A 27286-nucleotide genomic window follows, 5' to 3' on the forward strand; every position below is an offset into this window, starting at 1 on the left:
CCTGCCTCAGGCCAAGCCCTGGCGGCCAGCAAGCAGGGAGCCTCAGGAAGCACAAGGAGCAGGAGGCACAGAGGGACAGTGGTTCTGAGAGCTGAAACACCCCGGAGGCCGCGGGGAGCTTACAGCAGAAGCAGCGCCCGGGGAGGGAGACTCCGCAGGACATCAAGAGGCTTCCTTCCACCCACCTAGAACTCAGGAACTAGCAGATCAGCCGAAACCCACCCCCAGTGAGGCACATCTGAAGCCCAAACCTGAGGGGCTCAGTGACAGGATGGGGAACAGAGGGGGTCCCTGAGGCTTAGTTCCCCCCGCCCCCTCCCAGGAAGACTGACCCAGTCTCGAGAGAGCAGCAGGGGAAGGAGGGCAGCAGATTCTAGGGAAGGGGGCAGGCAATATTAAATATGTCATAAATAGGGAGGCTGGGGCCGGCTAATACTGCGCCGACAGGCTGGGGTCACATTCCTCTTGTCCAGCCAGGGACTGGGCCTTGGCTCTGCTCCCAGTGATGCACTGGCCCCTGAGGTCACCGCTGCCAGTGGTCACTGGCGCTGTTGGGGAGGAGATGGGCAGCAAGGATGCCGCCTGGGATCCCCTGCAGTCTCAAAGTCCGGGGTCTTGAGGGGCGCTGGCCCCGTGGCTCACGGCTTCTTGGCCTTGCTTCTGTTCTGCTGGAGTTTGGTGTGCACGACTTTGAGTGTGGTCAGGAAGTTGCCGAGGAAGAGGACGAGGAACGTCAGCGCCAACACGAACACCTGGGGGGGTGGTGCATAGGAGGGGGCGCCCCGGGGTGGGGGAGGCAGGCAGAGAACAGAAGGGAGAGAAGGCAGAGGCCCACTCAGGTCAGCTCTCCTTGTTGAAGTGACTGGCCCCCCCAAACCCCACACACACATCAGCGCCCCCAGGGACCTCAGAACCCCTAAGCACAAGCTCCCTGAGAACTTCAAGGTTTGCCAGTGGAAGGCAGGGATCTGAGCCAGCTGGGTGAGAGGTATGAGTCCTCGGGGTCAGGCAGTGTCCTAGGGGGCTCCCCCCTTGCCTCCTATCCCCAGAGCCTTCCTTGGTGTTTCTCAGACCTCTGAGGGGCTCCAAGGGACCCCCAGATTTCCTGCCCCAGTCTCCTAGGCCCCCAGAGCAGTGAGCTCTCTACTGCAGGTCCCCACAGAGCAGGGGGTGGGGCGGGGAAGGAATTCTTTCCAAGTGGCCCCAGGACACACATACACACACACACACACACACACACACACGTGCGAGCACCATACCTGCCATTCTCTGCATTCCTCATGGCTGGAGAGCTCAAACAATGTGACGGCATTGTAGAGCTGCCAGAACTAGAGAGGGGAAGCAGGAACTGCTCAGCTCACCTGAGTCCCCTTGAGACCCTGGTGGGAAAGCCCAGGGGGCAGGGGCAAGCCCCCCAGCTTCTGCTGTAAACTGCCCTTGAGACACTGACAACCCCCTTCAAATGAAACTGGGGCACCCAGCCTGGGGTGGGGCATGCGGGTGCCCAGGGCCAATTCCCGCTCCTGCCTTTGGCCTCCCTGGACCCAGGGGCCGTCCCAGCCACAGGACCCCGAGGGCCCCAGCTCACAGATGGTTGGTGAGAGAGGGAGTGGCCTTAGGACCTTCTATTCCTGGAAGGGGGTACCCACAAACTCCAGGGGGACTCACATGGCCACAGAACAGGAAGGGCAGAAGGAAGGTGAGGCCTCGCCACATCCAGGACTGAAATCCTTCTGTGGAGAGGAAGGAGGGAGTGAAGGGCCTGGGTGAGGTGGCCTGGCCCTGCCCGTCACTCTGCGATCAGGCGGGTTGACCTCCTCCAGGTGGGTGAGTGCTAACTTGGAAAATAACCCAGGGAACACGTGGACTACCTGCCGCCAGGCCTGGTGGCCCTCGCACCTCACGTCCCTGTGACCCAAGTGGGCTGACCACTCTTACAGGACGCTGACATGCCAGCACTAGTATGGTTTTTGGTTTTTCATAATTTGCACGGGATTTTACATTTCGTAACTGGCTATGGCATGCTTCATTTCAATCGAGTCTTGACAAAATAGGGCCTACTGCGCAGAGTAATTCGATGGAAATCACCACTTCAAAAAAACAGATTTTTTATTAACAACACTTTCCCCTGAAAGTTTAAAGGAAGGGTCTCTGAGTTTTCCTGATGCAGCACCCACCCCAATGAGTTAAAGTTAAGAACACATAAATTGCACAAGTGTAAAAACACTAGACTAGACTAGCATTATGTATGTCATAAAACATAGGAAAAAAATATAGACATTTAAAAAGGATAGGCTACAGGCACTTAGCCTCCAGGGCCTGGCACACAGCTGGCCTTGCATTTGTCAACTGCAATGGAATCCACCATGAATTACAAAAAGCAATTAGGATGAGGCCAGCAAGCCCTGGCTTTGCATGTGGCAAATCCTGTCAGGCTCTTACCGGCACCTGGCCCCCTGACGGACACGGGGCAAAGTCTGGGGGAACAGAAAGGGTCAGTGCTTGTCACCTCGCTGACCAGGCCAGGCTACTCACCCACAGTGAGGTCCAGGTGATTCCTCTCCCCCAGGGCCCGCAGTCGGTAGAGGCAGCCTCTCTGGTAATAATACTGCAGGAACTGGACACAGCCTGTAGGGGGAGCACAGCGCCCAGCTCAGGGACTAGGGGACCCAGCAACACCTCCACGGCAGGCCGGCAGGTCTCCACTGCCCAGACACCAGGGGCGCCTGGGTACAACCTCCTCCCACCCCCAACACACACTGCACCGTAGCACACCACACCCACACACCACACCCACACACCCACCCACACCCACACACACGTCTGAACCCAAAAAACGAGGAGGCAGACCACGCCATGCCACGCCACACCACACCACACCACACACACACACACACGTCTGAACCCAAAAAACGAGGAAGCAGAATTCTGCGTGTCGACATGGAAAAATACCCATCATAACTGTTAAAAGAATAGAAACTAGGTTATAAAAAAAAGCTGTGTAGAAGAATCCTGTTTGTAGATTATACACAATACAGTATTATAGGTGTGTATGTGTGTTTATGAATGAAAATATTTAAAAGGACATATGTCTATTAACACCCTAAGGATGGAATTATACATAATTTTCCTTCTTGGCTTATGTTTGTACGCAGGGTTTTATTTAAAAATTAAATTGTATTTTTTTGAATAGGTAAGATGTATTCAGCATAAAACTCAAGGGGAACAAACAGGTACTTGGCAAAAAGTAAAACTCTCTCCCTGTCTTTAACCATCCAATCTCTGTTCCTCAGAGTTAACCCCTCATTGTGTACAAATCCAGAGCTATTCTTAAATAAGAAAAAGAACATAAATGTCCATTTTAAGGGAAACAGAGTTGATGCTCCCAACACCACGCAGCTCCTGAGGGGCACAACTGGTCAGATTCTGAACCAGGGGAAAAAAAGGCAGCAACTGGAGCTCCAGGGGGTAGACATTCCTCTCCAGGGGCAGGGGGCTGGACGGCAGGATGGAGCTGATGGAGTGGTGGGGAGAGATGGTGGGCAGCTCCTTCTGGATTTTTGGGACCCTTCCCTGCCCGACCAGGGACCTCCCCCAGTCCTTCCACTCCTTTCACACAAGAAAAACACAACCTCCACTCTTCACACAACCTCCACCAGTGAAAGCCACACCGTGCCCGTCCCCAGAATCTGAGCAAGAGACACTCACTCTGAAAAATGGAGAACGCTAAAAACTGATTGCGAAACTTCTGATAAATTAGTCCGTTAGGCCTGCAGAGAAGTGGAGGAAAAGCAAAGATGAAGCCCCAATCTGAAATCATTTGTTCATCCCCATCCTATCTCTGTTCCAACCAAAAGAGAGAGAGAGAGAGAAAAGATTTTAAACCCAGTTTCTACCTTATCACCATGTCCCTGGGGCTGGACCAGGTAATTTCCATCATTGCTTTAATACATTCTAGAACCAAGGGAGCGGGGGTAGGCATCTCGAAGACCAAATGCCCACCCATTCCTCCTCCCTCCATCAGTCACGGTCTTGTCCCTGTGCTTGTTCTGTCCAGACTTGCTCCCTGTCACCACAGTCAGTGGCCCTTGGAAAAGTCCCCAGTTGGCTTGGGGTGGCCCTGCAGCCCCTTCGTAAGCTCACACTTTTACTTCTCGGCCCAAAAGTCAGCCCCCAAATCCCCTGCATCTTGGGCCCACTGCCAGTTCCCATCCACCGGCTCCCTGAGGAGAGTGAGCAGAGGTCCTGGGCTCAAGCAGGAGACACTTACCAGGTCAGCATCACTCCGGACAGGAACGTGGACACGTAGTGGTGAGACACCCACCAGCCTTTAATTCTTGAGAGAAGAGAAGGAAAAGAGCTCAGGAGGGGAGAGAAAGGCAAGCTTCCCAGCCTGTGTTGAGGGAGAAGAGTGGTCTACAACCCAGAGACAGCTTCTTGGAGCAAGAAATGAACCCAAGCCAGGACTTTTGCCCTCTGTCCTATGAGATATACAATCACACAGAGACCCAGAGAGGCACTCGGGCACCTCCCTAACCTCCCCAGCACTCCAAGACCCGCCTCTCTGCCCCTCCTCACCCCTACTCTCAGGAGCTCCAGGTAGCCTTTTCTCTGAACCCACCAAGCCCATGGCTACCTCAGGGCCTGTGATGGGCTGAATGATGTTCCCCTCAAATTCCTATGTTGAAGACTTCTAACCCCAGTACCTTAAAATGTGACTATATTTGGAGAGAGGACTTTTAAAGAGATAATTAAGGTTAAATTAGGTCACAAGGGTGGGGCCCTAATACGATAGGCTCGGTGTCCTTACAAGCAGAGGAAGAGACTGGAGCGGCGTGCATGCACACGGAGAATAGGCCCTGTGAGGATGCAGTGGCCCTCTGCACGCCAAGGCGTGGTCCCAGGGGAAACCTGCCAGCACCCTGATCCTGAACTTCTAGCCTCCAGAACCAATACATTCTGTTGTTTAGGTCCCATAGTCTGTGATACTTTGTCATGGCAGCCTGAGCAGACTAACGGGGTCTTCAAACTTGCCATTCTCTCTGCTCCAAGATCTTGGCCGGCCTGGCTCCTGGTCCAAATTCAAGTTTGCGGACCAACTGTCACCTCCTCCAAGAGGCCTTCCCTGACCCCCTTATCTGCAACAGCTAGACAGCCCCACTCTGGATCAAGTTACCCTGCTTCATTTTCTTCACGGTGCTTATCACTACCTAAAATTATCATTCTTTCCTCATTTGTTTCTGAACCCCCTTCCCCACTCAAAAGAGCAGAGATACTGTCTGTTCATCTGTATCGTGACACCTGGCTTAGAGCAGGTGCTCAACGAGCATGCTGAATAAACACAGAACACTCGCACACGTTTACACAGAGCTGTAGCTAGCTGTTAACCCCACATTCGCAGAGGAACAACAGACTGTACACAAAGTGCCTCACTCCATCCCAGACACAGCTGCTCTCCGGGGGCCCCAGGCCCCAGGCTCATCTGCTCCTCTGTCTACAGCAGGCCCTCGCCCAGCCCTGGACTTCACTCATCCAGTCCACAAGCTGCCGGGACCCCGAAGTCAGAACCCAGCCCTGGGACTTCCCTAGTGGTCCCATGGCCGATTCCTCGCTCCCAAAGCCGGGGGCCCCTGTTGGATCCTTGGTCGGGGAACTAGATCCCACGTGGTGCAGCTGAGTTTGCCTGCTGCAACTAAAGATGCCCCATGGCAAAATGAAGACTGAAGATCCCACGGGCTGCAACTAAGACCCAGGGCAGCCAAATAAATAAGAAGAACCCAGCGCTGCCCTGGCTCAGGGCTATCACTCCAAAGAGGGGCAGGGAGCCTGGCTGTCACCCCCTCTCCAGTGTCACAGGCAGTCTTTATTCTTCAAGGTCCCAGAGTGTGTCTCAGGCCTCTGCTGGCCTCCCCAGGCCTCCTCCAGGAGCTCAGTGATCAGAACATGAGGAGGCAGCAATCTGCTTTGCCAAATGCACCCTGGGATACCAGGGACTGGGACACGGGAAGCACCCATGTGGGAGAAGAAGTTAACCTTCATCTTTCCAGAACACTCTCTTGGGAGATAACTGGAGAGGGGGCCAAGTGGGGAGATGGGCTCCAAATGGAGGCACCCGAGGATCTGCTGGTTTAGGGGATGAGCTGATGGATTAGATGTTTTTTTTTCTTTCTTTAAATTGTTTTGGGCCGAGCCGTGTAGCATGTGGGACCTTAGTTCCCCGACCAGGGATCAAATCCCTGTTCCCCTATATTGCATGCTCAGAGTCTTAACCACTGGACCAAAAGGAAGCCCTCTCTTTTAAAATTTATTTATTTATTCCACTGCATCGGACCTTAGCTGTGGCATGTGGGATCTAGTTCCCTGACCAGGATCAAACCTGGGCCCCCTGCATTGGGAGTATGCTGTCTTTGTCAGGAAAGTTCCAAGAAGTCCCTTTTATTAAATTTAAAAAAAAATTTTTTTTTTTAGACTTTAACTAAAATCATCCTGCGACTTGCTTCCTTGTCTTGACTCCAGGCCTGTATCTACAGACCTGCCACCGACTTCTTAAATGTGACACGGCATTTCAGGATGTGTCTGCTCTGCCGTAGTCTACTCAGCCATTCCCGAATTGTCACAGTCACCCTTCATGTTGCCATACATCCTGTGGAAGTCCCCTGTGTCCTGACGGCATTTCTCCACGGCGGCTACCAGGAAGTAAGTATGCAGGATGGCTAGCTCAGAGGGCGCGTGCGTGGTAATTTCTCAAATTACCTTCCAAAACAGCAATTCCCAATTTACCCTCCCATCAGCAGTAGAGACTATTGAGTTCCCCAAACCCTCAGCAACACGGAATACCTAATTTTAAAATTTCTCCCAATCTTATTATGTGAAAATCGGTGTGTCGTTGAGGTTTTCGTTTGCACTGTCCTAATAAGTGGATTTGAGTTGTCTTAAGACCTTCCAACCTGGACATAAACATTGTAAGGGTAGGCACAGCATCTTACTCCTCTCTTCTCTTCGAAGCCCTTCAATGAGTGTGTGTGTGCTCAGTCACTTGGTCCCGTCTGAATCTCTGTGACCCCATGAACTGTAGCCCACCAGACTCCTCTGTCCATGGGATTTCCCAGGCAAGAGTACTGGAGTGGGTTGCCATTTCCTTCTCCAGGGGGTCTTCCTGACCCAGGGACTGAATCCTTATCTCTTGTGTGTCCTGCACTGGCAGGCAGATTCTTTACCACTGAGCCATCTGGGAAGCCCTTCAGTAGTTCTGGGAAGGAAGGAAGGAAGGGAAGGAGAAAGGAGAAAGGAAGAGAAAGAAAGAAAATAAATGAAAGAGACTTTCCTAGCAGCCTAGGGGTTAAGACTCCACACTTCCAACGCAGGGACTGCGGGTTTAATCCCTGGTCAGGAATTAAGATCCCATGTGCCACACGATACAGCCACAAAAAAAGTCTGGTCATAAACTAGGTGTTTGGGCAACAGTCTGTGGATGCTTGAGTGGTTATGAGGAGAAACAAGGTTTTAGGAGGCTTTTTATTCCTAGCACTAACAGCACCTGGTAAACAGTAGGTACTCAATAAATTCTGAAATGAAAAAAGTGATGTTCAAGAAGTGCAGCTGGTATAGATGCCACCAGGACAGACTGGACAGGAGACTGACGCAGGTGCCACATGAGTTCACAGGACAGGATGGGACATCTGTCCACTTCCTGGTTCCCAATCTCCCTTCCCTGTGTCCCTGCCCTGCCTGTCAGTGTCTCTGAAGAACCTTGGTTTCTGACTGAAAAGATAACTGGCCCCATCCTTAGACCTTCATCTTGAAGAGCAACCAACACATCTCTGCAAGCCCTGGAGGCCTGGCAAGCCCCCGTTCTCTGTCCTACCTACCAAAGGTCCCCAGAGAAATACCCGCTCCCTGTCCAGGAAGGGCCGGAGCCAGACACAGGCTCTCAGCAGCAAGCCTGGCTGAGCAGCAGCTTCTAATTTCACAGTTCACTGTGCCCACAGCCCAGCGCTGACAGACGCCACCAATAAACACAGCTCAGTGGCACTGGGAGAGGCTAAAAATGTCCTCTTTCCCAGTGTGCATTCGCCAGCCCCATTGTCCGTCTGCATACTCCAGGGCTCTGAACTGGTGCTCCACACGTACCAGTGTGTGTGTGTGTATTTATGTAAGTTTTATTGTGATGTCAGTCAGATACCGTACAATCCACCCATTTAAAGTATACATGTCAGTGTACTCACAAAGTTGTGCAAACATGACCAAAGTCAGTTTTAGGACATTTGTACCGCTCCAGAAAGACACCTTCACCCTTCAGCAGTCTATCTCTAGGGTCCGTTTTGCCCCAGAAACGAAGCCTGCAGGAGCTTGTGGCCTTTTAAATGAGCAGACAGTAGGTACTCCAGGAAGGCCGGCACACTGCATAGCTGAATGTAGTAGGAACAGCATGTTCTGATATCTGGGGATTGTGCCTGGAGAGCTCCCTTCAGGACACCTTAGGGTAAGATCCAGGCACCAGTCACTAGTCAACCCCTGGCTCTCTCTGGCTTTGAGCTTCAGGTCATCTGGGCATGACTCAGGGAATGGCTTCTACACCAAGGCTCCCTCTCTCCTCTGCCACCCCACCCCTCTGTATCCTAGGAAAGGCCCTTACAAAAACCCATTCGTTCTGGGCACTGGTGGGCTGGCTTGCCAGAAAAGGCAACGTGATTTCTGATTCATTATTCATTCTATCCCGGAACTACTGCAGAGGACATCTGCTGTTTTGTCTGTCTGTTAATCACTCCCTGTTCCACTTCTCCCCTTTGTCTTTCCTTGGGGGAACTACCTCACCGCCACAGTCTGGGTGGTGGAGCGAAGATAACTGGGCACATGACCCAGAGTCAGCCAATGGAGATGCTAAATCACTCCAGCACAGTGATTGGTTCAGGGATGAGCATGTGACCTGAGTCTGGCCAATCAGAAGTCTGTCTCAAGACCCTACTGCCCCTGGACCAGTAGAGGAAAGATGCTCTTTCCTCTGGGATTGCTGATCCCTGTGGGTGCTGGTCTGGGCTGCTGGGAGCCAGGGCAGGAGGTAGCAGGAAAGGAAAAGGGAGGAGGAGGAGGCCGGTTAAATTAACATTGTTTGAGCGCTCTGGACCCCCCTGAACTATTTATATGCTCCAATAAATACCCTTTCATGTTTACTCCTATCAGGTGGTTTTCCATCATTTGCAAAATCTGGAAGGGAAGCTGACTTACTTATGGCTCTAAGCTAAGGAGCTACATCTCACATGGGAAACATCAGACACAAACCACGGGTGGCTCCATCCCATGATGCGGGCGTTCCCCTACACACCCACCTCTCAAAGCTTGCTTCCCCTCAACACACCCCTCATTCAGGTCTTGGATGCAACTGGAAACAGGATAAAAGAGGTTCAATCAGACCAAAACTGGGCAGCAACCCTCCAGGAAGTCTATCTGGCTCAGGTTCAGCTGTCTCTCCAACACCAAGATGACCCCAACGAACTTCCTTCACTACAGAGCTTGGGTTCAGTTCATTTCTACACAGACTCTGGGGCACTCACTGGGTACCCACTGTGAGCTCCAGAGCTGGCCGTGGGACACTTCAGAGAAAGGCAGCCTTCATCCCAAACTGGACCCCTGCCTCCTCCTCACTGAGCGTTCTTGAACTGGTTTCTTAGCTATTCCCTAATAAGGGCCAAGTGTGAGGGGAAACCTCACAGGCATCTCCCGTGCCCACCCTCAGGAGAAAAATCCGCTCTGAGAAGGAGAGGGGGAGGATGGAGGCTAACTATTCAACAGACGTTGAGGACGAGTCACAAGTTTTAATCACCCAACTTTGGTCCACCTGCCATGCCTCCCTCTCCCACAAGTTGACCACAACTCCCGTAGTCATTCCAGAAAATAAGACATCCATACAGGCCCACCCCGCTCATCCCACGGTCCCCACCACCAACACATCCGAATCTGTGCCGAAGGCCAGACTGGGGAGGCAGGCCTAGGGGAGTGTGATTCCTGAAGCAACTTGACCTTCCTGAAGCATATTTGCCATGAATGGTCTTCTAAAGAACCCCTATGAGTGCTCCCAAAAGGCTCCACGTGGGACCTATCTTGGAGTCCCTCCCTACTCAGTGTCTGGTACTTAGAAGTTGCTCATGAAAGTGTAATGCGGACTTCCTGGTGGTCCAGTGGTTAGGACTCCGCACTTTCACTGCAGGGGGCACAGGTTTGATCCCTGGTCAAGGAACTAAGATCCCACATGCTGCGTGGCACAGCAAAATAAAATAAAATGTAAAATACATAAAATAAATGTGTAATAAATGGCAGGTCGGGGACAGATTGGACCACACACAAAGCTTTGCATTACCAGCTCAGTGACAGCCCTTCCTGTTGTCCCATCAGAGCACAAGCCCTAGGGAGGCCCCAGAGAAGGCCCCACTAAGGTGTCAGGCAAGTGAGGTGGCTCTGGAACCCTACTTTCCCCCTTTAGTCCTCCTCCCTGTTTTCTGGGTATGCTCCACACTTACAGGGACCTCGACTCAGACCTGTTCCCTTCTCTCAGGGAACCCCCCCACCCACAGTCTGTCATACAAGAAAAAAGGGACAAGAGTAACTCTTATTAAAGTGTTAGTGACTGTTAGAGATGTAGCATGCCCCTGAACATTCTTAATATGAGTCCATCAGGAGGAGGAAACTCCCAACACCAAGCCCAGGGGAGCATGAAGAGAATTAGTAACAAGAAAGCTTGGCCCATTGCCCTGGGCCCATTTCTCCACTATGTACTACCCTGGGTCCCCTCCAACCATGCCCCAAAGCAGGAAGATACAATCTCTAAAATTAAGGAAAACTACAAATGTTATTGATTTGGTAGGATTTTCAACTTCAGTGTTTCCCAAAGCATGGGGCATGTACCATCAAGTTTTAGATGGTATCTGAGTGTAACACTAGATGATACTGAATCATGTGGTGAGAAGTCATCAGTCCTGTTCTTTCCATTCTCCCGATTAAGTCAGGGAGACAGTCTAGGTTAAATGCCAGGACATCTTTAATTTACAAAATCCCCTGTTCTTGGGCTTCCCAGGTGGCTCAGATGGTAAAGAATCTGCCTGCAATGCAGGAGACCCAGGTTCAATCCCTGGATTGGGAAGATTCCCTGGAGAAGGGAATGGCAACCCACTCCAGTATTCTTGCCTGGAGAATGCCATGACAGAGGAGCCTGGTGGGCTGCAGTCCATGGGGTCACAAAGAGTTGGACACGACGGAGCAATTAACACATACATAAATACATACATAGAGATCTGCTCATCTCCCTTTTAACACATGTACACACAAGTAAGAGAGATAGCAAGCCTCAGGCTCAGAGCCTTCAGGAAGCAGGAATCATTGACTTCAATAAATTAGACAATGAAAATGAAATTCTATTTTTACACTATTTCCTCTTTCCTGCAATTGATGCTGGTTTTCCACGTATGGTGGTAAAATAAAAGTTTCCTTTTAAAATAAATTCACATTTATTTAATTAAAAAGAGAAACAGAAAGACGGTGGATTTAAATTGTGAAAAAACTATCATCCAGGTGATGCTGGACATGGCAAAGGATGAGCGCAGTTTGAGAAACACTGATCTCTTCTAAAGGGCTGCATGCTACAGGGCTGCATACCTAAGAAGAGCTGTTTCCCCCGGTCCTCACCTCTCAGCTCTATGGTCAGGGCTGTTTCCCCCGGTCCTCACCTCTCAGCTCTATGGTCAGGGCTGTTTCCCCCGGTCCTCACCTCTCAGCTCTATGGTCAGGGTGAGGCCCGGCGGGGCAGGGATATGCCATGAGAGACCGCTGGCAGAGAAGTGAGAAGGTAGCAAATTATTTGGGGGTTTGGCAAACACCCCAATCTTAAATACACAGCTCCTGGCCGTTCCTTACCAGCCTCCATGAAGAAGGAAGTGGGGAGGGTCGAGAGGCTGTTACTTTTTGTTTCAGGAAAAACAGGGCCAAGAATGGTATGCAGGGGTTCAAATGGACACCCTCAAAAGGCATCAGACCTATGGGAAATGGGTCCTACAAGTGGCAAGTCGTGGGTCTTAACTCAGTCCTGATACTCTAATCTCTCTCTCGGGGACCTTCCACTTTTCTCACCAGAATCCATTCAACCTTCTGGTGACCATTCACTTTCCTCCAGGGAATCATTCCTCTCCTGACACTCAGCTTTGAGGTGCTGGTTGACAGCCCTGGGGGTGGGCACAAGGCTCACAACCAGCCAACCACAGCAGTGCAGTCTCTGGCCACAGTGACTGGCTCAGAGATAATCAGTGAGTGCCAACAGGAGCCAGTGAGACTCCTGGGAGACAGGAATGTGCCTTATTTTGCTGGGAATGCTAGAAATGAAGATGTGAGCCTGGAGCTGCTGGGTGCTCCTACCTGGAACCCGAGACCAAAAGAACACAGTAGAAGGTATGGTTGAGAGATAGAAACTGGGTCCTGATGACACTGTCTGAACGCCTGGATTAAGCCTTACCTGAACTCAGCACTAATGGACCCACTCCTTAATGTGAGAAAATAAACTTCCTATTGTGCTAAACTCATTTATTTGAGTTAGGGTTTCTTGTAAGCAACAGACTGACCATTGCAAGTGAAGCTGCAGCAGCAGACACCGTTTTCCTCCTCCCTGGTTCTCAACAGTCATGAATACCCCCACCCCACATGGAGGAAGGGGGTGCAAGGCGAGGGTGATAGCTCTCACCTCCATGACAGATTTCCCTCTGGCTCCCCCGCACCACCCTGCAAAGCTGGGCCCCCTGTTACCTCGAGCCGTTGCTGATAAGAATGCTCTCCCGAATTGTCAGGGTGCAGTAATACCATACGAGCAGGAAGTTAAAGACTTCATCTGTCACCCTGGCATAGAGAAACAGCCCCAGGGAGGGGTATAGACATGAGAAACCAGGGACAGCTGTCCCCCCGCCCCACCTCCACCCCCAGCACACGCACAACTGAACAGCAAACCAGGACAAGGAAGTCCCCAAAGAAGGGATGGCACTTGAGTAGGGCCTTGAAAGTTCAATATACGGAAATGTGCCTTCCTGAGTGCTGGTAATAACTAAATTTGGCTGTGGAAATGGATAATTGTACCTATTACGCTCACTTACATTGTTCCATTTTTAATTTTGTAGACAATTGTAGCATAAATGCTAAGGTTGCAATACTCTGAGAGTCAAGCCTCCCTTAACTGACAGCAGACAGCAGTTGGAGGATAAATGCCACCCACTCCCTCAAGGGGGAATAACTGCAGCCCGTCCTTTGCTGCCCCCTACTCCCCAGGAGCACTGAACTCCAGGTTCCCACAGGATAACCCTACTTGTCTCACTTCCATTCCCCTACCAGTGTTTCCTGGGATCACCTCCTGAATAAATTATTGGCACTCAAATGCTTTTCTTGGGGGATTTCTTCTGGGGAAACCCAAACAAAGACAGTATTATTTCCCATTTCTGAAATTCAAAGACGCTTGCTCCTTGGAAGAAAAGCTATGACAAACCTAGACAGTGTATTAAAAAGCAGAGACGTCACTTTGCCAACAAAAGTCCGTCTAGTCAAAGCTATGGTTTTTCCAGTAGTCATGTTCAGATGTGAGAGTTGGACCATAAAGAAGGCTGAGCACCGAAGAATTGATGCTTTTGAATTTTGGTGCTGGTGAAGACTCTTGAGAGTCCCTTGAGATCAAACCAGTCACTCCTAAAGGAAACCAACCCTGAATATTCATTGGAAGGACTGATGCTGAAACTCCAATACTTTGGCCACCTGATGTGAAGAGCTGACTCATTGGAAAACATCCTGATGCTGGGAAAGATTGAGGGCAAGAGGAGAAGGGGGTGTCAGAGGATGAGATGGTTGGATGCCATCACTGACTCAATGGACATGAGTTTGAGCAATGGAGCTGGGAAAGACTGAGGGCAAAAGGAGAAGGGGGCATCAGAGGATGAGATGGTTGGATGGCATCACTGATGCAATGGACATGAGTTTGAGCAAACTCCAGGAGATAGTAAAGGACAAGGAAGCCTGGCGTGCTGCAGTCCACAGGGTCTCAAAGGGTCGGACACGACTTAGCGACTGAACAACAACTTCCCATTTTACAGATAAGGAAACTGAGGTTCAGAGATGTGCTGCCCATCCAGCTCCCCGCTCTCGGCCTTTTTTAAGCCATTGAAGGTGTAGTCAGCTAAACAGTGTTCCCCCCTGCTCAAATTCAAATCCATCCAGAACCTCAGAATATAACTTGATTTGGAAACAGGGTCTTTGTAAATATAATTAGTGAAGATGAGGAGTTAATGGGTTAGGGTCTCCCTATAAGAAGACCAGGAGAGAGATACAGGGCCGCAGGGCAGAGGGCCATAACGACAGACTAGAGTGAAACAGCCTTAAGCCAAGGGAATGCCAAGGATGGCCAGCCACTACCAGCAGCTGGGAGAGGCAAGGAAGGCTCCTCCTCTACTCTTTAGAGTGAGTGTGGTCCTGCCAACCATGATTCCAACCTTGATTTCAGATTTCTGGCCTCCACAACTATGAGAAAATACACTTCTGTTGTTCTAAGCCACCCAGCTTGTGGTGCCTTGTTACGACAGCCCCAGGGAATGAATACAGAAAGGGATGGGAGACACGGTGATGCCAGGCCCTCAGTGAGCCTCAGCACTCAACCACACACCACAGGTTTGTCCTCTGAGGGCCCCAGAAGTCCGAGCACCAGGAAATCTGGTTGCACGTCAAGAACTTCTGCCCCCTTTCTGGGGGCACGTGAGTGGGTATGACTGACATGAGCACCCTCTGCCCTCCAGGGAAGCTGCCCTGGCCCACGGCAGCAGGCAGGCACGGGCTCAGGGCCTGAAAGAACCTTTGTTTGGACACTCAAGTGGGCAGCCCAGCAACTGGACTCCCAGCCAAGCTCCTGCCAGGAAATAAACCCTTGACACGTGGGCCAAATGCCCAAGCCACACTTGGCTGCCTCCCCTCAGGGCAGGAAACCCGGGGCCAGAGCAGGGGGAAACAAAACCCCCTGGGGGATCGTGGCTTTGGCTCACCTCCCTTGTCCCACTCAAATGGAGCAGCTGACCCTCTCGACCGTGCCACTGGGTGTCAGGCGCTGGGCACAGCCACGTGCAGTGTTAATGCACTCAGCTGTCACAACCACCCAGTGAGGCAGGGTCTGGTGTCACCCTCATTTTACAGCGAGGGAGACTGAGGCACCCAGAGGCAACCTGCCCATCTGACAGCCAGTAGGTCTCGAAGGCAGGATTCAAACCCAAGAAGTCTGTGGTCTACCTCTTTTTCTTTCCTTCCTTCCTTCCTCTTTTTTGCTCCCCATCCTACCCGCTACCACCTTTATTTCTGTAACTGAGATACAATTCACATACCATAAAATTCACCCTTTTCAAGGATACAAGCCAGTGTGTTTTCAGTATATTCACTGAGTTGTGTGACCATCATCACTATCTAATTCCAGAACATTCTCACCACTCCAAAAAAAAAAAAAAAAAATCCTGTGGCCCTTAGCAGTCACTCCCTATTTGCCTCCTCACCACCCCCTGGCAACCACTGATCTGTTTTCTGTCTCTAGAGTCTGCCTGTTCTGGACATTTTATATGAATGGGAGCACACAGTGAGTGGCCTTCTGCCTCTGGGCTCTTTGACTCAGCACCATGTTTTCAGGCTTCATCCATGTTATAGCACGTGTCAGTACTTCAGTTCTTTTTGTGGCCAAATAATATTCCATTGTATGGATGGACCACACTGGGCTCTTTCTTAACTACTACGTTATAAGGCCTCTTTAGCAACCATTCAGTAGATATTTGTTGGATGGCTGTAAGGCAGACAGAACTATTTCCTGTAAGAAATGGTCATTCTCTACCCTATACCTTATCACACCAAACGAGGAGATGCAACAGAAACCCTGGATCCTTCTCTGATGGCCCTCCTCCCTCACCCCTGCACACACACCAACACACCCCATCACCTGTAGTGAAGGAAAAATCGACATGCCACAGCACCCAGGAGCAGGATGATGGTCAGGTAGAGCTTGAACTTCTCATACTCATCCTTGTAGGCAAATCTGTAGTGACAGACACCCCCAGCAAAGGTCACATCACTATAATCCATCACCCCACCGGATCCCTGGCCTGCTAGATCAAACTAAGGGAGAGATTTCGAATTAATGGTGATGATCGATAGGGAAAGAGGGCCAGTGTGCAAAGCTTCCTTTGTCCCTGGACTCCTGGGTTTAAGGTTTTGAGCCCGTGATGGGCAGGGAGCTGAGATAGGGTCTCCTCCTCAACTACCTACAGTAGTGGAAAAGCCACAGCTCCATTTTCCCTGGAAATGGGATACATTTGGGGTAGCCAGGACTGCCTACGTCCCAGGAGGAATGTGTGTGATAAGGCATGGAATGCGACAGGGGGCCCATTTCTCATGGGAAACTGGCAGTCCAGTCCACACCACATACTGACTCTGTGAAGGAAGGAAGGAAACCTCCCCCAGGTGGTCTACATACTAAGGAAGAGACTGTCGGAAAGACCAAAAGCCAGCGTCCCAGCTGTGAACATTTTTTTTTTAATGCAAAAACTAGCTTGGTCCCATCTCTCTTGAGCTGAAAGAGCAAAATGCCAGGATTCCATAAAGTCAGGTGGAGGGGTGCCTGGGATACTCACTTGGCCTGGTTGCTAAGAAGGGTCACATTCACATTACCGAGAACCAGATTCAAGTAGAGCCTGAAAGGAAAGACCTGTGAGGGCCACCGCGCCAACAACCCCAGGAGTGGGCCCCAGCCAAAAATATGCAAACTTAATAAGCATGGCAAGGGCTTCCCAGGTGGCCCAGTGGTCAAGAACCCGATGTCAATACAGGAAATGTGGGCTCAATCCCTGGGTCAGGAAGATCCCCTGGAAGAGGCAATGGCCATCTACTCCAGTATTCTTGCCTGGGAAATCCCATGGACAGAGGAGCGTGTTGGGCTACAGAGTCAGACATGACTGAGCGACTGAGCACGCACGCACAATAAGCATGGCACTGAGCACCAGATATTAGAAAACGAGGTGCTAAGCTCAACGGTAAAGTTCTCACATCATATGAGAATGAAAATGATTAACTAGAGAACATGGCAACTGTCAGGACTGTCATGATTAACCCATCTCTCCCCATTTTAGCTGGCTTACAACCATGTTTCCCAGCCTCCCTTGCAGCTAAATATTTTTAAAAAATAAAATAAAAAATAAGCATACAGCTTAGTGGTGATTATTTTGTACTGTACAGAAATATCAAATTGCTATGTCTACCTCATCTAAAAAATAAATAAAATAATGTGAGCTCATAAAAAATGTTTACATTAAAAACAAATTATACAATTTAATGGTTTCAAGTATATTTACAACGGTGTGCAAACATCAGTGTCACCTAATCCCAGAACATGAAATTTCAACACCCCAAGAAGAAAGTCCTTACCCACTAGCATTCACTCCTTCAGCCCCTGGCAACCACTAATCTACTTTCTGTTTCTGTGGATTTGTCTATTCTTGACATTTCATGTAAACAGGCTCCTGTGATATGTGGCCTTTTATGTCTGGCTTCCTTGTTGTGAACGTTCAGCACTCATTTCCACTGAGTGTATATACACCCAGGAGTGGAATTTCTGGGTTGTATGGTATGTATGTGTTTGGCTTCACGAGGAAATGGCAAACATTTTTGTAAAAAGGGATCTGATTGCCCTCCACAGCCTGACTCTTTCCTGCTTGCTAAGAATGCAATGGCGTGACCCAGCGTTGGCCATGCAGATGAGAATAACTCCTAAAGAAGTGGTGAGTAGTAAGTAAGCAGCAAGGACCAAGTTCCTAGGTGACCTTAGGAGCCCAACATTCTTGGCCCACTCACCTCTGAACTGTTGTGTGTGAGAGACAAAAGCCTCGCATGTTTGAGCCACTGTGCCATGATGCTTCTGTTACAACAGCCTGTACTCTAACATGTTATGTACATGCATGCTCAGTCACATCCGACTCTTTGCAACCCCATGGACTGTAGCCCCCCAAGGCTTCTCTGCCCGTGGGGTTTCCCAGGCAAGAATACTGGAGTAGGGAGCCATTTCCTTTTCCAGGGGATCCTTCCAACCCAGTGTCTCCTGCTGGTCCTGCACTGGCAGGATTCTTTACCACTGAGCAGGTGGATTCTTTACCACTGAGCCACCTGGGAAGCCCCTAACATGCTAATTAATAAAGGTGAAAATAAAGGGTTAGGAGATCTCAGGGGAAGACAAGTTAATTCCACAGAGGGAGAGAGGGGTTTAGAAAGACTTCACTGAGGTAGTAACATGTGAACTGGGCTTTGAAGGATACACAGAAGTTTGAGAGGAGAAAAGGGAACAGAAAAGCCTTCTTCCAGCTATGGGCAAAATCTAGGTAGATTTCCAGTCTTGTGCATCTAGAGCAGAGGTGTCAGAAAACCATCTATTTTTCTCACCTAGCATATAGTCCCTACCTCCTGGAAGGGCAGTATAATTTCCCTTCAGAGAATCACCTTTCCCCCTAGGCTCTAGGGTAAGGCACATGACCCAGGTTCCCCCAGTCAAAGCGGTGCAACCTCCTGATTGGGTCAATCATGATCATGGAACACAATCTAGGCCAATGAGAATCAATAAGAGGACTTTTCCCAGAACTCCTACAGAACAAAGAGGCTTTCTGTACTGGATTTGCTAAGCAGGTAGAAAGCAAACCCAGAGCTGCTGCGGCCAGCTTGTGGAGGAAGCCTGCCTGAGAATAAAATTCACACACTGCAAAACAGAGTAAAAAAAAATAAATAAATAGGGACACAGTTTAACAGTATCCAGTCCTACCTACAGAGAAGGCAATGGCACCGCACTCCAGTACTCTTGCCTGGAAAATCCCATGGACAGAGGAGCCTGGCAGGCTGCTGTCTATGGGGTCGCATAGAGTCAGACATGACTGAGCGACTTCACTTTCACTTTTCATTTTTCATGCATTAGAGAAGGAAATGGCAACCCACTCCAGTGTTCTTGCCTGGAGAATCCCAGGAAGGGCAGAGCCTGTTGGGCTGCTGTCTATGGGGTCGCACAGAGTCGGCCACGACTGAAGCGACTTAGCAGCAGCAGCAGCAGCAGCAGTCCTACCTAGAGCTACACCTGGACTTTTTAGTTAAATGTGTCAATAAATGCCCTATTATTAATTAAGCAACTTTGAGTTGGGTTTTCTGTTATTTGTATTCCAAGGATTCCTAACTAATGTAAGCTGGACAGAGGACTAGGGAGACTGGAGCTGGGAGAGTGAATCTGACTTTAAAAGAAGGTCACGCTGTTTCATTCTGTAGAAAGTTATCACCACCCAAAGCATGGAGTTTTTAACCAAACACAGCCAAAAAGGAGAAGACAAAAGGAAGGCCTCTGGTAGAAGGCTCTGACTCAGGGCTGGGTCAAACCAGGAAGAAAGTCAGGGTGCTTCCTGGGACATGCATTTAGCCACCCACATCAAGTCATGATACAATGCTATAAGGATCCCTCTTTACAAGGTGGCAGAGATGTCACTTGAGGAAGGAGATGGGACTTCTCTGAAGGAGGAAAACGGAAAGAACACAAACATTAGAGTCAGAATGTCCAGTGTTCACATCCTGGTTCAGCCTAACCCAGTCTGAGCCCCCTGGGCAAGATACTTCCTAAAGCCACTTCTCTGAACCTTTAGAACAGAGATTCCTGGATCTCACTCACCGGGTTGTAGAGGGTGAAATGACTGACGTCAAGAGAGGCCCCCTGCACAATGCCAGGCATACAGGGGCCCTCAATGGATGTTTGTTCTCTTGAAAGAACACGTTTCCTCCTGACCCCAGGTGACATCAGGCAGATGGCAGAGGCTGGGAACCAGATCCTTTGTCTGGTTCCTTGAAAAAGCCCTTCCAGGAATGTTACTGCTACACGGAGGGGCTGAGGTCCCCTCCTGGGTTCATGGAGGGTCATGTAAGGAAGCTTCCTTCTCTTCCCTGCCCTTGTTTCCTCCTCAACCCCCAGCAGGGAGGTCAGAGGCACGCAGACCAGGTGCTCCAGGCCTGGGCATCTGCACACGGTGTTGGGAGTGTGAGGGCAGGTCCCCAGCTCCTACCCATTCTTCTTGGGCAAGTAGGCCTCCATGTCAAAAAAGACATTCTGCCGCTCCTTGATGTTGGCGCCCATCTGCTGAACGAGCTCCGCCTCCTCCCGACTGGCATGGCGCTTGTACCTGAGGCCAGAGGTGTGGGGGGTGAGACAAGCGTTATACAGACTGGATAAAGAAACCAGAAGCTCTAGGCACTGCCCCCCATCTTTCCATCTCAATGCTTCTGGCAACCTCAGCTCTCCAGCTGTACTCTCTGGGTTTGATGCCTTGGGAAACGTCCTTTAACCAACCTCTCTGCTTTCTTTTCCATACCTCAAAAACAGGGATAACATCAGACCTACCTTGCAAACGATATCATTGTAAGGACACAGTAAGTAAATGCAGTGTAAACATTTAGAATACTTGACACATAGTACCAGCTCCAGGGATATTGGCCGGCAATACCACCCTCTACGCTATTCTATAGGAATAACCTTAAGGTTACGAGAGTGCAGACAGGAAGAGTTTTGAAAGTATTAGCAGTCAACCAACCAAGGTCTGATTGTTGTTCTTTGGTGAGATTTAATTTCAAAACTAGAAAAACAAGTCATAGATACTCAGAAGAATAGCAGGGGTCCTTGGGAACCTAGCTCACGAGTCAACCTTCCAACCCAATGGTTCTCAACTGGGGAAACTTGGGATGGGAGTTCTCCCAAACCATGAAGACACTGTCTGGGAACATTCTGGGTTGTCAAGACAGGAGTAGAGAGTTCTACTGGCATCTCGTGGGTAGAGGCCAGGGATGCTGCCCAACATCCTACAATGCACAGGAACAAAGAAGTATCAAGAGTGCCAGGAATGAAAAACCCTAGACAGATAAAAGACTGGAGTCCTACCATCAGTGAGATATGTTTTTCCAAGAGTGGTGATGTCATTATGTGGAACCATCCACACTCTTCACATGACTAATGGGCCTCCATGTCTGAAATGGTCAGTCAAGATTAGGGGTATAATCAGTAACCATCCTCCCAAATTTTCCATTGGGGAAGGGAAGAATCGCCCAGGAATCATAAACTGGAATGGAGGCCCAACTAAGCGACCAGGGACAAGGCACTCAGAGCCTGTTTACCTGTCTTCCTAGGGGGTCACAGCATTCACTGGACTCCTGCACTTGCAGGGAATGACAGCACTTTCCAAACCATAAAGACATGGGACTAGGAAGTGAACAGGTGATCCTGGCCTTAGGAAAGGAACTAGGTCGTAAGTTCAAGTATATCCCCACCAGGCATGCCGGACCTCTCACCCCCTACACCAGAGACCTGGTGGGGTGAACTCCCTTTGCCTGAGAGAAGGATACTGGCTATTTGCCTGCCTGACAGGACTTCTCATAACAACTTTCCTGTGGGAACTATGCCTCATCCTCTTCCCCCTCCCAAGTAGTTCAAGTAGAGCTATCCCATCCCCCAGGTCCATAAACTAACTGAGCATAGGACCAAGTCTTATAAAGTGTTATCACTCAGTCGTATCCAACTCTTTGCAACCCCATGGGCTTGCCTGCCAGGCTCGGATGTCCATGAAATTCTCCAGGCAAGAATACTGGAATGGGTTGCCATTTCCTTTTCCAGGAGATTTTCCCAACCCAGGTCTCCTGAACTGCAGGAAGATTCTTTACCTCTGAGTCACCAGGGTAGCCCCCAAGTCTTATATAAACCGAGTCTCAATGATTGGGTCACAGATGGTCACATGACCAGTTCCAGCCAATGAGACTCACACCTAGCACTTGGGCTGAAAGACAATTCTCATTCTGCTGGGGTGGCCAAGCCAGTAGGAAGAAAGGCCAAGAAGATAACAGCCTGGCACTGCTGGTGGCTATCTCAGTGACCATCTCAGCCAGAGAGTGAAGCCAATCTAGAGGAAGGCAGAACTGAAAGGGAAAAAACCAAATTCCTGAAAACACCCTTTGACCCCCTGGATCCAGTGATGCTTGAAGCCACTTCTGTTTTTTTCCATTAAAATTTCCATTCTCGGCTCAAGCCAGTTTTGAGTTGAGATTCTGTCCCTAAAAGCCAGGGGAGCCTCTGAGTTGCAGCCTGCCTACCTCTGGAGTGTGAGTTTCAGGTCCTTCAGTCGTGTCTTCTGCTTGTTGATGGAGCTGCTACATGAAGTCTGGAGTGCATTCAGTTCCTCCAGCTTCTGCTTGTAGATCCTGTGAGTTTCCTGAGGGATAGAAGAGCCCGGGCAGGGTGTGCAGGAAAACATAAAGAGGTTATTTTTCAGTCTGCTTGTGTCTGAGTATATTATTGTTCAGTCACTAAGTCATGTCTGACTTGAGTTTTTTTGACCCCAGGAACTGTAGCACACCAGGCTTCCCTGCCCTTCACGATCTCCCAGGGTTTGCTCAAATTCATTCAGTGATGCTACCATCTCATCCTCTGCTGCCCCCTTCTCCTTCTGCCTTCAATCTTTCCCAGCATCAAGGTCTTTTCCAATGAGTCAGCTCTTTGTGACTATAGAATCCAGTTTGACAGTTAAGATGATACAAGTACACCTATTAAAGATCTAACTTATAAAACTGGGACTGGATTTGGGGAAGGCAGCACTAGTGAAATAAGGAACTGCTGTTTTTTTCTGTGCAGGTTCTGTCTTTTCTGATGGGAACAGAAACCAAATATGCCTCTGAGGGGCCAGCCACCTCTTGTCAATTCTTGGTCCAGGTGGTTTGAATAGAGCTAACAGTGCCCATAACCAAGCGTGGTCATGTGACCCAGGCCTAGCCAATCAGTATTCTCCAATCCCCCCAATAACTGACTGGTTCATAGGTGGATTCATGGCTCAAACTGAGCCAATGAGAGTCAGCTCTGGGACTTCACCTACAAGTATTGATTTAGAGATGCCCTCTTTCTCCTGGGTTTGTTACTCTGGTAGAAGGCACACCTGGGGCTGTTGAGTGTGGAGAGCCTGCCTAAGAATGCTGGGAACTTCCCTGGGGGTCCATTAGCTAAAACTTCATGCTCCCAATGCAGGGGGCCAGGGTTCGATCCCTGGTCAGGACACTAGATCCCACATGCTGCAACTGCCACAACTAAAGATCCCCATGTCACAGAGAAGATTGAAGATCCCATGTGCCACAACTAAGACCTGATGCAGCCAAATAAATATAATTTTTTAAAAAGAAGAATGAAGCCAAACAGGAAAACAGAATTCGGACACAGTAAGAGACAGCATTCTTATAGCATCATTTCAGCGCTTGAATCCAACCAAGTCTGAATGCAACACTGATACTCTTAGTTATATGAATTAATAAATTCCTTTCTGGTTAGTCCAGTTTGGGTTGGGTTTCTGATCTTGGCAATGAAGACAGTTCTTGCTAAGACAATTAAGAAAAAGACATACCTCCTCCCTTTAAGTCAACCCTCCTTATCCCAGGCACAGCCACTCCAATACACTCAATATCTTACTCCTGGAAATAACCATTCGGGACCACAAGGCCAGAGGAAATACAAGACAGTGCTCCCCACGGCAGGGAGAATGGAACAAAGGATCTTCTCGACATTACTGCCACAGCACACCTCCCCCTGGGTAGTGCCCTATGCAGGGAAACAACCAGTCTCCTCCAGAGTCCTGGTAATCTAAGACAAATACCAACAATCTAGAGAGAACAATATGAGGGTACGGGGACCATAAAATAAAAAACAATAATCCAATGGCCATATTTAAAGTGGCTGTCTGCTTGGGTGGTAGAGAACTGTATTAGCAGAGAGGAAAAAGGGATAGGCAATGAGGCCCGTAGCCTAAACTCTCATGTCTGCCAAGCAGGTTCCTAGATATGAAAGTTAAGCTCAAAAATAAGAAAAAAATGAAGGCAATGAAGTGAATAGATAACACTTAGGAGCAACACGGAAGAATGCTCTGAGCCTATCTCCTTTGGCCCTCAGTTGACAGAGGGCTCAGTCCCCTGGATTTAAACAGTTTCCTCATTCTCTCCTTCCTGAGCCCCCAGAGAGGAAAACCGTGTCTCATTTTTTAAAATTTAGCTTTTAATTTTTAACTAATCTCACACTTCTGAAAGATTTGTAAGAGTGCAAAGAACTCCCCTTACACCTTTTGCCCAGATTCACCAACTATTAGCATTATGATATATTTGCTTTCTTCCCATGTGTGTGTTTGTGTGTGCATGTAGTCTTTATCTGTATCAGGCATCAATAAACCCACTGGCCAAATCTGGCCACCTGATTTTGTACAGGCAGTAAGCTAGAAATGATTTTTGTCTCATTGCAAAAGATCAAAAGAAGAATATTTCGTGACATGTAAAACATATATGAAATTGAAACTCTGGAATCCATGAATAAATACCCATTTCACTGGAGCACAGCCATGCCCATTCATTTATATATCGTCTGCAGCACCACAGCAATGGAGCAAGTGTAGTTGTGACAGAGACCACATGGCCTGCAAAGCCCAGAATCCTTACTACTTGACCTTTTTGTCAAGAGTCTGACTATTTCTGTTCTAAATCATTTGGGAGTTACTTGTAGACAATAGGCTTCTTTACTCCTAAATACTTCAATGCATATTTCCTAAGGACATGACATTCTCTTATACATCTAACTATCAAATATAGAAAATGTTACTTTGATACAATACACTACTGTGGCCTCAAATACCATCCAAATTCAAGTTTGGATGTGAACGCTTTCTTTTTTTAATCACTATTTCTCTATGGCTGTGTGGGGTCTTGGTTGCTGCATGTAGGCTTTCTCTAGTTGCTACAAGCAGCAGCTACTCTCTAGATGCAGCGCTCGTCTTTCTCACTGCGGTGGCTTCTCTTGTTGCGGAGCCTGGGTTCTACAGCACGGGCTCAACAGTTATGACGTGTGGGCTTAGATGCTCCTCGCATGTGGGATCTTCCCACACCAGGGATCAACCTGTATCCCCTGCACTGGCAGGCGGATTCTTAACCACTGGCCCACCAGGGAAGTCCTGTGAACTATCTCTGGATGGCAATTTCTCCCCAGACCCTGGACCCAATTCTGTCTTATGCCTTGTATTGTTGTTCATATCTCTTTGGTCTCCTTTAGTCTAGACCAGCTCCTCAACTTCTGTCTTGGGAATATCAGCGCTTCTAAAGTGTTCAGTCCAGTTGTTTTGGAGAATGTCCCTCTGCCTTGGTTTGTCTGATATTTCCTCATGATTGAATTTTGAATATGCATCTGGGACAGACATGCCACTCAAGTGACACTGGGTCCTCAGTGTCTCCCATGAGAAGGGATGTGGAGTCTGTGATGTTAACTCTGATTGCTTGGGGGAGATGGTGGCCATCTGTCTTCTCCATTGTACAGTGACCAGCTTCCTACCTGTAATGAATGAATAATCTGTACAGAAAGAGGCTTCAGCGCCAAAACAGTCCTCAGTGTTCAACCAGTGTCTGCGGGTAAGAAAGGCAACTCTCCAGAACTGGACGTGGAGGATGGGTGCAGAGAGACCCCCAACTACACAGCCTTTGAGAAAGTGACGCCTTTGGATTTGGAGTCCCCAGCAACGGAAGGTGAAACACCACACCACCTCCTGGCACTCTTGGGTGTCGGGCCCCCCGGACAGTGAGATAAGACCAGACCACAACATCAACAGACAGATGCTCACCGGGCCCTCTTCAGCTTGAATTAATATTTAATTTCACAAGTAAACATAAGGACATTATCCTCGTTAAAAATTAAAACACTACAGCTACAGCTAGAGTTGACTTTGAATAGACCCCTATCCTGTCTTCTCCAACTTCTCCAGAAGTAACCACTGTTACGTTTCTTCTAGACTGTATTCTCTGTATCTGTGTATTTCTATGTTCCACATAGACCTATTTTTATATATATATATATATACATACACTTCACATACATACGAAAAATGCTCACTGTTGCAAAAACTAATTGTCCCTAATACTTATTCTCCTTTGTTTCCTTTTTTTAAATAAAGAGTTTGAGTATTTATTACATCTCAGTTTTTTGTTTTTTTGCCCCACACCACGTGGCACATGAGGCACGTAGGATCTTAGCTCCCCATTCAGGGATCAAACCTGTATCCCCTACATTGGGAGCAGACACTCAACCACTGGACCCTCAGAGAAGCCCTCCTTGGCTTCCTTTTAATAAAAGGACCCCACCAAGACATAGCCAGCACATGGCTGTCCAGCTACAGACATTGCCCAGCCTCCTTTGCAGCTAAGTGTAGGAATACAACCAAGTGTTAGCCAATGGGTTGCAAGCAGAAGGGATGTAAGTTCTGAACTACATTATTTTTTTAACCACTACACCTGCTCTTTCTAGCTGTTCAGTTTTCACTGCGACAAGGCAGTTTCAAGGCAACATTTTCTGCCAAGAATAACTGAACCACATTTTTCTAAGTAACGACTTACCCTCCACTCTTTCTTTCCCTGGCGGCATATGGCAACAATGGATCCAGTTACCTTGAAACCGGAAATGGAAGCTGCATGGTACAAATGACAAAGCCTACAGTGCCCTCCTCAGCCACACCAACCTGGATCTTCTTTTAAAACATGACCACCAGTCCTTTAGCACTCCTCACACAAAGAAGTGGTATCTCTTTTCAGTCTCCTTAAATACAAGTAGGCTTGTGGCTGCTCTGACCAATACAATATGTCTGTTCAGTTCAGTTCAGTTGATCAGTCGTGTCCGACTCTTTGTGACCCCATGAATCACAGCACGCCAGGCCTCCCTGTCCATCACCAACTCCCGGAGTTCACCCAAACTCACGTCCATCGAGTCGGTGATGCCATCCAGCCATCTCATCCTCTGGCGTCCCCTTCTCTTCCTGCCCGCAATCCCTCCCAGCATCAGAGTCTTTTCCAATGAGTCAACTCTTCTCATAAGGTGGCCAAAGTACTGGAGTTTCAGCTTTAGAATCATTCCTTCCAAAGAACACCCAGGACTGATCTCCTTTAGGATGGACTGCTTGGATTTCCTTGCAGTCCAAGGGACTCTCAAGAGTATTCTCCAACACTACAGTTCAAAAGCATCAATTCTTTGGCACTCAGCTTTCTTCACAGTCCAACTCTTACATCCATACATGACCACTGGAAAAACCATAGCCTTGACTAGATGGACCTTTGTTGGCAAAGTAATGTCTCTGCTTTTGAATATGCTATCTAGGTTGGTCATAACTTTCCTTCCAAGGAGTAAGCGTCT

At 49.0% G+C, this 27286-nt stretch overlaps 1 protein-coding gene across 2 annotated transcripts in view; it reads right to left on the minus strand.

The window, feature by feature from the left end:
• Window positions 1–27286, minus strand: part of TMEM120B (transmembrane protein 120B) — a 42597-nt gene continuing 15311 nt past the window's right edge. For both annotated transcript variants that reach the window (XM_010841337.1, XM_010841338.1), the window contains 11 exons: window positions 22186–22304; window positions 20115–20231; window positions 16671–16730; window positions 15980–16075; window positions 12784–12873; window positions 4271–4336; window positions 3709–3770; window positions 2536–2628; window positions 1669–1733; window positions 1260–1328; window positions 1–752 (listed from right to left, as the gene is read on the minus strand). In XM_010841337.1, the coding sequence (XP_010839639.1) occupies window positions 639–752; window positions 1260–1328; window positions 1669–1733; window positions 2536–2628; window positions 3709–3770; window positions 4271–4336; window positions 12784–12873; window positions 15980–16075; window positions 16671–16730; window positions 20115–20231; window positions 22186–22304 (951 nt within the window). In that variant the 3' untranslated portion in view covers window positions 1–638. The remainder of the gene's footprint in view (window positions 753–1259; window positions 1329–1668; window positions 1734–2535; window positions 2629–3708; window positions 3771–4270; window positions 4337–12783; window positions 12874–15979; window positions 16076–16670; window positions 16731–20114; window positions 20232–22185; window positions 22305–27286) is intronic.

The sequence above is a fragment of the Bison bison genome, unplaced genomic scaffold (genome assembly GCF_000754665.1).
Source record: "Bison bison bison isolate TAMUID 2011002044 unplaced genomic scaffold, Bison_UMD1.0 scf7180017864160, whole genome shotgun sequence".
Lineage (NCBI taxonomy): Eukaryota > Metazoa > Chordata > Mammalia > Artiodactyla > Bovidae > Bison > Bison bison.